The 13,824-nt window shown below is 39.9% G+C and overlaps 1 protein-coding gene across 1 annotated transcript; it reads right to left on the bottom strand.

The window, feature by feature from the left end:
- Window positions 1–5,250: 5,250 nt before the first annotated feature.
- LOC120534660 (zinc finger protein 239-like) lies at window positions 5,251–7,454 on the bottom strand. The gene is made up of 3 exons (XM_039762251.1): window positions 7,025–7,454; window positions 5,539–6,041; window positions 5,251–5,454 (listed from the first exon to the last, which is right to left on the bottom strand). Exons 1-3 carry the CDS (start codon window positions 7,452–7,454, stop codon window positions 5,251–5,253), a joined length of 1,137 nt encoding a protein of 378 aa, XP_039618185.1.
- Window positions 7,455–13,824: the final 6,370 nt, after the last annotated feature.

Here is a 13,824-nt window from a genome sequence, read left to right as displayed (position 1 = left end):
CAGAGGAAGATGCAGAGGACAGGAAGATATGGAAATAGATGGTCCACTGTGGCAAACCCTGACAGGAGCAGCTGAAAGAAGAAGATGGGAGAAAACTGTCTTTTAGTCCCGTTGTTCTAGCCACTGTGCTCTTATAGCATCTCCCTGATGTATGAACAGTTCTTGTTGTGGGTGGGTTGTATCCTAAATAATGTTATGGGCCCTCCTGAGAACTCTGGTGTTATGGATGTTCTATAGTGCAGGGGATATTTTATGCCAATTTTACCCCAATGTAGAGCCTTATAGTCCCATGCTGTGCTATTCCCAAACCAGACTGTAATGGAGTAGGTGAGGATACTCTCAATCGTGCATCTGTACAAGGTACTGAGAATAGAGCTTGGAGTCCATGGTGTTTTTTGAAGCATGGGGTGGTGCATTGTCTTGCAAAAAAATAATTTTATTACTAAAGATATGGTTTCTTTTTATACCGTGGCAGGAAATGGTCAGTTAGGAACTTCACATACTTTGCAGAGGTCGTTTTGACACCCTCAGGGACCCTAAAGGGACCTACCATCTCACTTCTCAATATTCCAACCCAAAACATCACTCTGCAACTTCTTTGCTGATGTCACAGTCTTGTGAACAGGATGCCCATCCAGAAGTCCATCAATCTGGACCATCCAGTGTAGCACGGCTTTCATTAGTGAATAAAACTGAAAATTACTCTACATGTACAGGGTGGTCCAGATCTAATTATGCAGATCCAGATCATCTGGATGACTTTGATTTATGCGGGGATGATTCCAGTTTGGCGCGAAGTCGATTCTTCATGTTGTCTGTTCAAACACTTCTCGATGGTCTGGGATTTTTCGGGTGATTTTCTATGTAATAAACTTAATAAGTTATAGCGTAATGAAAATTGCATAGTTAGATCTGGAACACCCTATATTTCTGAGCCCACTGCAAAAGCATTTCTCTTCGTGAGCATTGATTGGGGGAGACTGAAATAAAGCTTTATGCACCATTGCCAGCCCCTGGAGGATCCAGAGACACCATCAGCTTCAAATACCTCTTTGCTGCTCATTAGTTGTTTTCTAATAGCTGCTCTTTAAATACTTTTTTCCTTAATAAGCCCTTATCTGACCAAATTCATCCACACTGTCAATCACAGACACATCTTTTCACATCTCTCTTCAGTTTTCATGAAATAGCAGTTGTTTCTATGCCTTTTGCTAGACATTGCATTATTTCACGTTTTTCCTCTTCTGAAAGCTTGCTCATTTCCCCCCATATTGCATGAAAACAGTGACTTGCTTAATAATGAGGAACAACTTCCTTAAGGGTTAATTAACAACACCCAGCAATCTAATTAACAAACCCGTCTGAGATGGACCCCTGTTATCTGAAAAGAGAGGAGACAGAAGCAAGGACTTTCACTGAAAAACTAAGAAGCAAATGTTACTGATACATCACTGGCATAATAATTTGGAACACAGTGTAGTACCTTTGTACGTTTTGTTGTCATACCTCAAAAATGCAGAAGAAATGTTTCCTACAAATCAGCACCTTTGCTGTTTCAAAGTGGATGCATTTAGTAAATTATAAGGCTCTTTTTACACTTGCATAAAATACAACAGATCCCACTTTAAACCACAAGAACATGCAAGCTTTAACATTTAGTTGCTCATATATACATATATTTCTTTTTGTCTTTCTTTAGTTTGCCTTATACAATTTCTTGTATTAGGAATGTATTAGTTTACACATACCCCTTGGGGTCAGAGCACAGGGTCAGCCATTGTACAGTACCCCTGGAGCAATGGAAGGTTAAGGGTCTTGCTCAAGGCTCCCAGAAGAGTAGGATCTCTTTTGGCAATGACGAGGATTCGAACCAGCAACCTACCTTCTGGATACCAGCGCAGAACCTTAGCCTCAGAGCCACCACTCTGTCCTGTATACTATATATTATATATATATATATATATATATATATATATATATATATATATATATATATATATATATATATATATATATATATATATATATATATAGTGGTGTGAAAAACTATTTGCCCCTTCCTGATTTCTTATTCTTTTGCATGTTTGTCACACAAAATGTTTCTGATCATCAAACACATTTAACCATTAGTCAAATATAACACAAGTAAACACAAAATGCAGTTTTTAAATGATGGTTTTATTATTTAGGGAGAAAAAATCCAAACCTACATGGCCCTGTGTGAAAAAATAATTGCCCCTTGTTAAAAATAACCTAATTGTGGTGTATCACACCTGAGTTCAATTTCCGTAGCCACCCCAGGCCTGATTACTGCCACACCTGTTTCAATCAAGAAATCACTTAAATAGGAGCTGCCTGACACAGAGAAGTAGACCAAAAGCACCTCAAAAGCTAGACATCATGCCAAGATCCAAAGAAATTCAGGAACAAATGAGAACAGAAGTAATTGAGATCTATCAGTCTGGTAAAGGTTATAAAGCCATTTCTAAAGCTTTGGGACTCCAGCGAACCACAGTAAGAGCCATTATCCACAAATGACAAAAACATGGAACAGTGGTGAACCTTCCCAGGAGTGGCCGGCCGACCAAAATTACCCCAAGAGCGCAGAGACGACTCATCCAAGAGGTCACAAAGACCCCAGGACAACGTCTAAAGAACTGCAGGCCTCACTTGCCTCAATTAAGGTCAGTGTTCACGACTCCACCATAAGAAAGAGACTGGGCAAAAACGGCCTGCATGGCAGATTTCCAAGACGCAAACCACTGTTAAGCAAAAAGAACATTAGGGTTCGTCTCAATTTTGCTAAGAAACATCTCAATGATTGCCAAGACTTTTGGGAAAATACCTTGTGGACTGATGAGACAAAAGTTGAACTTTTGGAAGGCAAATGTCCCATTACATCTGGTGTAAAAGGAACACAGCATTTCAGAAAAGAACATCATACCAACAGTAAAATATGGTGGTGGTAGTGTGATGGTCTGGGGTTGTTTTGCTGCTTCAGGACCTGGAAGGCTTGCTGTGATAGATGGAACCATGAATTCTACTGTCTACCAAAAAATCCTGAAGGAGAATGTCCGGCCATCTGTTCGTCAACTCAAGCTAAAGCGATCTTGGGTGCTGCAACAGGACAATGACCCGAAACACACCAGCAAATCCACCTCTGAATGGCTGAAGAAAGACAAAGTGAAGACTTTGGAGTGGCCTAGTCAAAGTCCTGACCTGAATCCAATTGAGATGCTATGGCATGACCTTAAAAAGGCGGTTCATGCTAGAAAACCCTCAAATAAAGCTGAATTACAACAATTCTGCAAAGATGAGTGGGCCAAAATTCCTCCAGAGCGCTGTAAAAGACTCATTGCAAGTTATCACAAACGCTTGATTGCAGTTATTGCTGCTAAGGGTAGCCCAACCAGTTATTAGGTTCAGGGGGCAATTACTTTTTCACACAGGGCCATGTAGGTTTGGATTTTTTTTTCTCCCTAAATAATAAAAACCATCATTTAAAAACTGCATTTTGTCTTTACTTGTGTTATATTTGACTAATGGTTAAATGTGTTTGATGATCAGAAACATTTTGTGTGACAAACATACAAAAGAATAAGAAATCAGGAAGGGGGCAAATAGTTTTTCACACCACTGTGTATATACACTCACCTAAAGGATTATTAGGAACACCATACTAATACGATGTTTGACCCCCTTTCGCCTTCAGAACTGCCTTAATTCTACGTGGCATTGATTCAACAAGGTGCTGAAAGCATTCTTTAGAAATGTTGGCCCATTTTGATAGGATAGCATCTTGCAGTTGATGGAGATTTGTGGGATGCACATCCAGGGCACGAAGCTCCCGTTCCACCACATCCCAAAGATGCTCTATTGGGTTGAGATCTGGTGACTGTGGGGGCCATTTTAGTACAGTGAACTCATTGTTATGTTCACGAAACCAATTTGAAATGATTCGAGCTTTGTGACATGGTGGATTATCCTGCTGGAAGTAGCCATCAGAGGATGGGTACATGGTGGTAATGAAGGGATGGACATGGTCAGAAACAATGCTCAGGTAGCCCGTGGCATTTAAACGATGCCCAATTGGCACTAAGGGTCCTAAAGTGTGCCAAGAAAACATCCCCCACACCATTACACCACCACCACCAGCCTGCACAGTGGTAACAAGGCATGATGGATCCATGTTCTCATTCTGTTTACGCCAAATTCTGATTCTACCATTTGAATGTCTCAACAGAAATCGAGACTCATCAGACCAGGCAACATTTTTCCAGTCTTCAACTGTCCAATTTTGGTGAGCTCGTGCAAATTGTAGCCTCTTTTTCCTATTTGTAGTGGAGATGAGTGGTACCCGGTGGGGTCTTCTGCTGTTGTAGCCCATCCGCCTCAAGGTTGTGCGTGTTGTAGCTTCACAAATGCTTTGCTGCGTACCTCGGTTGTAACGAGTGGTTATTTCAGTCAAAGTTGCTCTTCTATCAGCTTGAATCAGTCGGCCCATTCTCCTCTGACCTCTAGCATCAACAAGGCATTTTCGCCCACAGGACTGCCGCATACTGGATGTTTTTCCCTTTTCACACCATTCTTTGTAAACTCTAGAAATGGTTGTGCGTGAAAATCCCAGTAACTGAGCAGATTGTGAAATATTCAGACCGGCCCGTCTGGCACCAACAACCATGCCATGCTCAAAATTGCTTAAATCACCTTTCTTTCCCATTCTGACATTCAGTTTGGAGTTCAGGAGATTGTCTTGACCAGGACCACACCCCTAAATGCATTGAAGCAACTGCCATGTGATTGGTTGATTAGATAATTGCATTAATGAGAAATTGAACAGGTGTTCCTAATAATCCTTTAGGTGAGTGTATATATATATATATATATATAAGCAATAGCTGAATGGTGGTAAGTTTCACTCGACACAATTTTCCAGGCTTGAAAATGGACATTGTGGCAGTTCTTCACCAACATGTGCACTGGTCCTCCATAAACCCTATTTTTAAAAGGCACAATATTGTTTATAAATTCATAAAAACGCTTCACATTAGAACACAATTTCACATGGTAAAATCATCTAATCATTTAAAGCATCTCTTCCATCTTCTGCAAATCTCTCCACTGTTGACTGGCATTAAAGAGCCCTGAGTCCACTTCTAGGAGGACTCAGTCTTCCTGGCGTAGACTTGGACTAAGAAGAGTTAGTTTGAACTGTTTATTTACTTTCTTCTTACTCTTTCAGAGCTTCTCTCAATAGTGAATTCTTTTGTGTCTTCGAAGATGGCTGCTGTCAGAGAACTGTTTTCCACAATCAGAACAGGAATATGGCATCTCTCCAGTGTGAATTCTCATGTGGATCTTAAGACTGATCATTTTTGAAAACTGTTTGCCACATACAGAACAGCAATGAGGCCTTTCTCCTATGTGAATTTTTGAGTGGGTTCGAAGACTGCTCTTGTAAGAGAATCGTTTGCCACATTCATTGCAGCAGTATGGCTTCTCTCCAGCATGAGTTCGAATGTGGGTCTGGAAACTGACCATATATGAGAATCTTTTGCCACAGTTATTGCAGCAATGTGGCTTCTCCCCTGTGTGAGTTCTTGCATGACTGTGAAGATTGCTTAGTTGTGCAAATAGTTTACCACATTCTGAACAGTAATATGGCTTCACTCCAGTATGAGTTCTTGTGTGATTCTGAAGACTGCTTAATTGTAAAAATTGCTTGTCACATTCTGGACAACTATATGGCTTCTCTCCAGTATGTGTTCTTGTGTGCGTCTGAAGATGGGCAATTCGGGAGAATTGTTTCCCACATTCTGAACAACAATAAGGCTTCTCTCCATAGTGAATTCTAGTGTGTCTTCCAAGTGTACTTCTGTCACGGAAATGTTTGCCACATTCAGAACAGCAGTAGGGTCTCTCTCCAGTATGAACTCTTGCATGCCTCTTAAGATCGTTGCTTAGCAAAAATTGTTTGCCACATTTCAGAGCAGCAGTATGGTTTCTCCCCACTGTGAATTTTTCTGTGTCTCTGAAGATGACTGCGGTCAGAGAATAGTTTTCCACATTCCAAACAAGTATATGGCTTTTCTCCAGTGTGAATTCTTATATGGGTCTTAAGGGTGACCATCTTTGAGAACCGTTTGCCACAGTCCAAACAGCAAAATGGCTTCTCTCCAGTATGAATTCTTGTGTGACTCCAATTCAGAAAATCGCTTGCCACATTCAGAACAGCAATGGGGCTTCTTTCCTGTATGAAATTTAAATGGAAAAATAAAAGCTTACTCTCAACTCACTGGATAACAATTAACTGCAAGTAACAAAATTACATAAATTCTTTACTGAAATTATGGATATTAAAGGCATAAGCAATTTTTTTAAATATTTGCATGTGAAAAGACAAAGAACTTGATAATTTTACAAATGACACATGCGCACAGTCACTGTAGCTAAAATGTTTAGTAAAATAAATATATAATTTACAATTAATTGAAAAGTATAAATTTGAAAAATGAACTTGATGGACAATAAAGTGGACAAATAAATAATTTACTATTCTTACAAAACATTTACAAGAAGATGCCAGGCTCACTGGCCCCACCACACCCTTATGTATTTATTTATTTATTTATTTTTTTAAAAGTAGCCAACAGGCTCAGGACTTTGAGGATCAGTGAACTTCATTTACGCCTTGAACTTGTGTTGATTATCCCAATGACATTACAAGCCTAGACCCTCTTCGGTCTGATCTTTATCAGTTACTAAGCACATCTTTTTTAAGTTCACATTGATATTAGCTTTGGTACCCCAAAATCACCGGTGTCAATTTAATAAACACTAATGATTTTTTATAGTACACACAAAAGGCTTATATTATGCTTGTTGATGCAATAATTTAATAAAAGTGTCTCCACTTCTCAACATAAAATATTAACATCCACTGCATTTCTAATTTTCACATAAAAATTAAGTGAGCTCTATAATCATAAACCCTAAAGCTCATACACTTTTGTTTTACACTTACGAGACTGTTTTGAAGGTGATGGTTCTGGAGTTGTAACAGATGCCATTTCCTCACTACTCTTTGTGTCAGAATGCAACAACTCGGACCTCACATTGACAGAAAGCTTCAGCGATGAATAGTGTGAAGTTTGACAAGAGACTAAGCCAGTAACTCCATTTTGACACTCATAATGAAAAACCAGCTCTGAGTGAAGGTTGTCTTTCTCAACAGGCTCCATAATTTTATGGTTGTGCGATTCAATGCTGTCAGACGCCTCATCAGCCTCTTCTTTAATGCCCGCAGTCACCAGTTCACAATCTTCATTCTTAATGTAGAGATCATCATGCTCAGTGGGGACAGACTCCCATTCACAGTCCTCCTTTTTAATATTTACAGTTGCTACCTCCATGTCATTTATATTAACCTCACATGTCTCCTCTTTCACATCCATCATGACTTTACAGTAAGCAGCAGCAGCTTCTTCCTTGCTGGTGAAAGAACAGAATTTAATTCGATAAAAACTATACCATTTAGATCTAAAGACATTTCAACTTCTTTTGATAACACCATCTCAAGTTGTCTCAACTTCAACTTGGATAGTTTATAGAGAGATTATAGTGTAGCATACTGACAACAACTCGATTATTATTCAAATCAAAAGAAGTGTAGAGTGAAGGATAAAAAGGCTTGAGGAGAAGAACCACCTCACACAGTTGTGGGCCACCAGTATTCACTGACTGACTTGCACGTATTGCGTTTAAAAGTAAAAGTGCTGTACGAAAGGTCACCTGACTTCCAATATTGAGTGAAATGTGCCCATTTCAGTGCATCTCAAGTTAAACTACACTTCTATGAAAACTTAGTGGAAAGAAAAGTAGGAGCAGCACGCCTTGTGTTTAACCAGCTAAGATGGGCGCGTGTCTCTCCACTGGCTCCCTGTAACCCAACAGAGTCTGGCTGCATACCTCCCTCCAGCGGCAGACCCTTTGGACACTGTGATGTCATTCAGGGGCCTGTGGCTGGAGGTGGAAGTGGAAAAGGCTTGGAAAGCCTTCCTTGTGTCGGAGGTGGAAGTGAAGTACAAGTTTAACACTCCCAGGCTCCATTTCTTCCTTGTTATTTGGTTTCACTGCTCGGTCTTTTTTACAACAATCTGCAAATAAACCTAATTACAAAAATGAATGTTGTAAAAAACGAATGACTCTTATGTTAATACATGGTGATAATTTCTGTGAGACAATGCCACTATTTAAAACACATTCTATAATAGTCTATTCAGATGCTGGTACAGTTAAAAAGTTTCTTTACTGAACTTTTGGTGATATACAGACCTCAAATTAGCAGAAAATGCTGTAACTAAACCTAACATGTGAAATTAGGCATTGTATAGAATGCCTAGGAAATCTATACAGTAGAATGCCAAAAATGGGACGTCAAAGTATGAAACGATTCAAATTTCAAATATTTCCGAGGCATTCTATGCAATGCCAAAAGGCAAACTGACATGTCATTCTATATAATGCCTAGGTATTATTTACAATGCCTAGGGAAAGAATATACAGTAATATGAAAAAGTTTATGAACCCCTCTCAGCCTGCATAATAATTGACTCTACTTTCAACAAAAAAGATAACAGTGGTAATGTGGCTGTGCAAAAATGTGGGTCCCCTTGTAATTTTGCTGATTTGAATGCCTGTAACTGCTCAATGCTGATTACTTGCAACACCACATTGGTTGGATTAGCTCGTTAAGCCTTGAACTTCATAGACGGGTGTGTCCAATAACGAGGAAAGGTATTTAAGGTGGTCAAGTGCAAGTTGTGCTTCCCTTTGACTCTCCTGTGAAGAGTGACAGACAGCATGGGATCCTCAAACCAACTCTCAAAGATTTGAAAACAAAGATTGTTCAATATCATGGTGTAGGGGAAGGCTACAAAAAGCTATCTCAGAGGTTTCAACTGTAAGGAATGTAATCAGGAAATGGAAGGCCACAGGCACAGTTGCTGTTAAACCCAGCAGGTCTGGCAGGCCAACAAAAATACAGGAGCGGCATATGCTCAGGATTGTGAGAATGGTTACAGACAACCAACAGATCACCTCCAAAGACCTGCATTCCAAAATAAATACATGCTACCTACTGTCAAATTTGGTGGAGGTTCCATCATGCTGTGGGGCTGTGTGGCTAGTTCAGGGACTGGGGCCCTTATTAAAGTCGAGGGTCAGATGAATTCAACCCAATATCAACAAATTCTTCAGGATAATGTTCAAGCATCAGTCACAAAGTTGAAGTTATGCAGGGGTTGGATATTCTAGCAAGACAATGACCCAAAACACAGTTCGTAATCTACAAAGGCATTCATGCAGAGGGAGAAGTACAATGTTCTGGAATGGCCGTCACAGTCCCCTGACTTGAATATCATTGAAAATCTATGGGATGATTTGAAGCAGGCTGCCCATGCTTGGCAGCCATTAAATTTAACTGAACTGGAGAGATTTTTGTATAGAAGAATGGTCAAAAATACCTCCATCCAGAATCCAGACATTCATCAAAGGCTATAGGAGGCGTCTAGAGGCTGTTATATTTGCAAAAGGAGGCTCAACTAAGTATTGATGTCATAGCTCTGTTGGGATGCCCAAATGTATGCACCTGTCTAATTTTGTTATGATGCATATTGCAGATTTTCTGTTAATCCAATAAACTTAATGTCACTGCTGAAATACTACTGTCATATATTAAAAGGAAGTTGCTAGTTGAAAGATCAGCCAATGAGAAACAAAAATCCAAAAAATTAAGAGGATTTTCCAGACTTTTTCATATGACTATAAGTAACATAGACATTTCGTGCTTGGCATAAAAATGTCACACATTGCTGGTAACATTATATATAAATATAAAAGAATGTTACACATGTGTTTTAAAAAGCATCGAGCAACAAAACCTAATAATAAAAAAAGAATGGTGTTTATGGGCATTTATGCCACTTTTTAAAAAAAACTTGTAACATGGAACTTCCAAACCTATGTTACTTCCCCTTTCAGCCACAGGCCCCTGAATGACATGACAGACCCTTCCCCTGCAACTGTATGCATGTTCAAATCCTACACAGTGGAGTAGATCAGCACCCATGTATATGGAGGCTCTCATGAGGTCATCTACACAAGAGGTCCCTGTGTCCCTTCTGACCTACCCACATCTACTAGTGAACCGTGGACTCCCTCAATGTGTTTAGAAAGCATTTAAAGACTCTCTTGTAATGTGATTATCAGTCTAACTGTACAGAAATGTGAATGCTTGACCCACTCCAATCCATTTCATGTCCTCATAGTGAGAGACTGAGGAATGTACAGTGAAGGTTATTAAGGAGTCTACTGATGTGTAAAAGGGCCCTCATCCTGCATAGACTGGCAGATCTACATAGAACTCTCTTAGGTTAGTGGGAAAGAGATGGCATAGATACATAGAGAGATAGTATAGTCAGCTCTGTCCTCTCTTGCACAGAGCATCATTATTGGCAGTCCAGTCCAATTTATCATCCAGCTGCACTCCCAGGTATTTATAGGTCTGCACTCTCTGCACACAGTCACCTCTGATGATCACGGGGTCCGTGAGGGGCCTGGGCCTCCTAAAGTCCATCACCAGCTCCTTGTTAAATGGTGCGACTCAAACCACCTACAACTGATCACCAGCAAAACCAAAGTCCTTGATTAGGTTCCTATACTCCTCCTCCTGCCCACTCCTGATGCAGCCCACCATAGCAGTGTCGTCAGCGAACTTTTGCATGTCTAGAAAACAAAACTAAAAATTTTAAATAAAATAGACTCTCCAAGGAAGGTTTACAGTTTTTTTTTTTTGGATTTGGCAAGAATGTATTTATTAAAAATAATAAAACGCAGAGGTAGACCGACTTGAGCGAGGCTAGCGCGTGAGTGAGGAGGGTCCTGCCCGGTTCCCTACTCCTGATGTCACACTTCCCCTCAGTCTGCAGCCTGTCTCTTAGATTTGAGCGAATAAATCATTGCCACAACTGAACTATGATTCTTAGTGCAATGAGAGAAGTCGCAAAATCAACTGGAATGTTCAAGCAAGGGCTGCATGGTTGGGCAGTGGTAGCGCTGCTGCCTCGCAGTTAGGAGACCCGGGTTCATTTCCCGGGTCCTCCCTACGTGGAGTTTGCATGTTCTCCCCGTGTCTGCATGGGTTTCCTCAGGGTACTCCGGTTTCTTCCCACAGTCCAAAGACATGCAGGTTAGGTGGATTGGCGATTCTAAATTGTCCCTAGTGTGTGCTTGGTGTGTGGGTGTGGGTGTCCTGCGGTGGGTTGGTGCCCTGTCCGGGATTGGTTCCTGCCTTGCACCCTGTGTTGGCTGGGATTGGCTCCAGCAGACCCCGTAACCCTGTGCTCGGATTCAACGGGTTGGAAAATGTATGGATGGATGTTCTAGCAAATTACAGAAAAAAACCTGATCTAAATCCGTTAAGTAGCTCTCTCGTGAAAAGTGGACAGACATACAGACAGATGTTGGATTTCCTGTTTAGTTATTACCTATTTCGTTAAAAAGCTGAAATTTACCAGGAAACACATGATGGTACATCAAGGGCAGAAGGCATCCACAAAGAAAAGACATGTTGATATATCGTTATTTAAGGGGTAACCCAGATCCTCAAAACAGAAAAAAATATCACAGATTCTCAAAATTGCTTTGACTGACTTGATTGAAATTTGCTGATGTTATAGAAAAAAGATAATTAGCTGAGAGTGATTTTTATTTGTCAATATTTCCTACTATTACGTTAAAGTAGGCAGTTATGTTAATATAAACTTTACATATATTAATGGACACAGCAGAAGCAATTGACGGATCACACAAACAGCTCCACTAACCAAAAGGGTGGATGGAGGGGGCAGTGCCCTCGACAAGAGGAAAAAAAAGACGTGATCACTGGTTGGTGCCTACAGACAGGTGTGAAATCAAAGGAGAAAGTTCAGTGAGGCTCAAGTAAAATGCAAAGCTCAGTTGGTTCACAAGCACACTATAAAGTTCCAGTGAGGGTGCCAGATGCTGTGCCCATAAACGTAGGTGATGTTCACCAGAAACAAAAATTTGGAGGTGAGCATCAGTAGACTTTGTGCACCAGGAGCCAAGTCACCCGAACTATTCTCTAACATTTCAGTAATTATTTACCACTCTGATACTGATCTTTCTGATTATAAAATAGGTCAGTACAATAGCAATTGATCAGAAGAATTTATGACTAATTACAGAATTATGGTATTTGAGGGTTCCTCTAGATTGCCTCTTTCTCTTGCACAATTTGGCTCAAAAATTAATCCGCACATTGTCATCTCGTTACAGGTTTAAATTTCAAATTTGGTGATTTTCCGCCCAGACCATCCTAAAGAAACTGTGACACACAGACACACTCACACCCCCATCATTAAAATTTTGGACAAATCTAAAGGTATCACTCCTGTCCCATAGACAACAGGTTATGATTATGGGGGGGTTGTGCAAAACAAAAAGCAAAGCAGAGAAAAAAAAAAGGTGGAAGTTGAATCCCAAGATCCAAGACAAGCCTGGAGGAGCGCTGGTGTTTTAAACATAGCAGGTTCCACCCAAGCTACTCCATTTTAATATATAATTGAATCTATGAACTTTGAAAATGGCCCCCACCCCACCTTCCGAAATCCTTTACATTTACATGCATGTCTGCTTACTTTGAACAGGGATGTCCCATACTTTCTAAATCCTTCACATGTATAATCACATCTGCAGTCTTTGAAGGGGAGTCGCAATACAAAAGGCAAAAAAACATGGAATAAAAATACTTGAGTGAATGGCATAAATGAGAGAAAATCATAAACATCTAAAAATGATAATAATATATTCTTATATTTCACATTATTCTTACTTATTACTCATTTTAGTTCAACAGAATTCATTTTTCCTGTGAAATTGTGTTTTGCAATGACCATCAACAAAAGTCAAGTCACCAGGAAAAGCAGGAATTGATCTACGGCAGAAATGTTCTACTCATGGTCAGTTGTGCATACGCATATTCACTCAGATGTTTCAGATTAAGATAAGCACTGAAACCTGCATCGCCTGTGGCTCTTCGTTATCAGCTCACTTAACAGCAGTCCTATTGACAAACCGTAAACTTCAAATGAATATTTTGCAGTTCCCATTTTCAGAAATATAGCTGCCAATTCTTTCAAGCTTACATCGACTCTTACATGATCATCGTAATGCCTAACAGAGAGCACACACAGCCTCATGTGACAATGAATCGTTCACGATTGGTATTTGACGGCATTAATGGACAGATGCCAATCTATAATCTGATCCTACAGAAAAGCTTTTCCCTTGCATTAGGTTACATTGATTTTTAAAACAGGTTATGTTTATTTATAACACATACACTGTTCTCTCTGTACATGCAACACACATTTATATGTCTAACAGCGTGTTTTAAGTAGACATTTTGACTGTGGACAGCTCATCATAAACAGAAGCTTGCTCTCTGTTAGTCAAGATTATCGAGAGCAGCTCTGATTTTTGTATTTCAAAATCACTGCCCTTACTTTGAGCGCCACCTTAATGAGGTGTTGGATTGGTTTATAAAAGTGACACTCAGTGAGACGTCTAATTCTTCCCACCCAGTTTTAAGCAAAATTTACTCCTTGTTGTATCTAAATGTATATATTATTATAAACCTGCCTTCAGCACTACCATTGATGTAATATTATTGTAACGGATTGTTTGATGGAAACCTTTATCCAAGGCAGCACACAACATCTGAGATACACTCAGTTACATTTG

Source organism: Polypterus senegalus, chromosome 8, assembly GCF_016835505.1.
Source record: "Polypterus senegalus isolate Bchr_013 chromosome 8, ASM1683550v1, whole genome shotgun sequence".
NCBI lineage: Eukaryota > Metazoa > Chordata > Cladistia > Polypteriformes > Polypteridae > Polypterus > Polypterus senegalus.
This window is presented reverse-complemented; position numbering and strand designations above follow the sequence as displayed.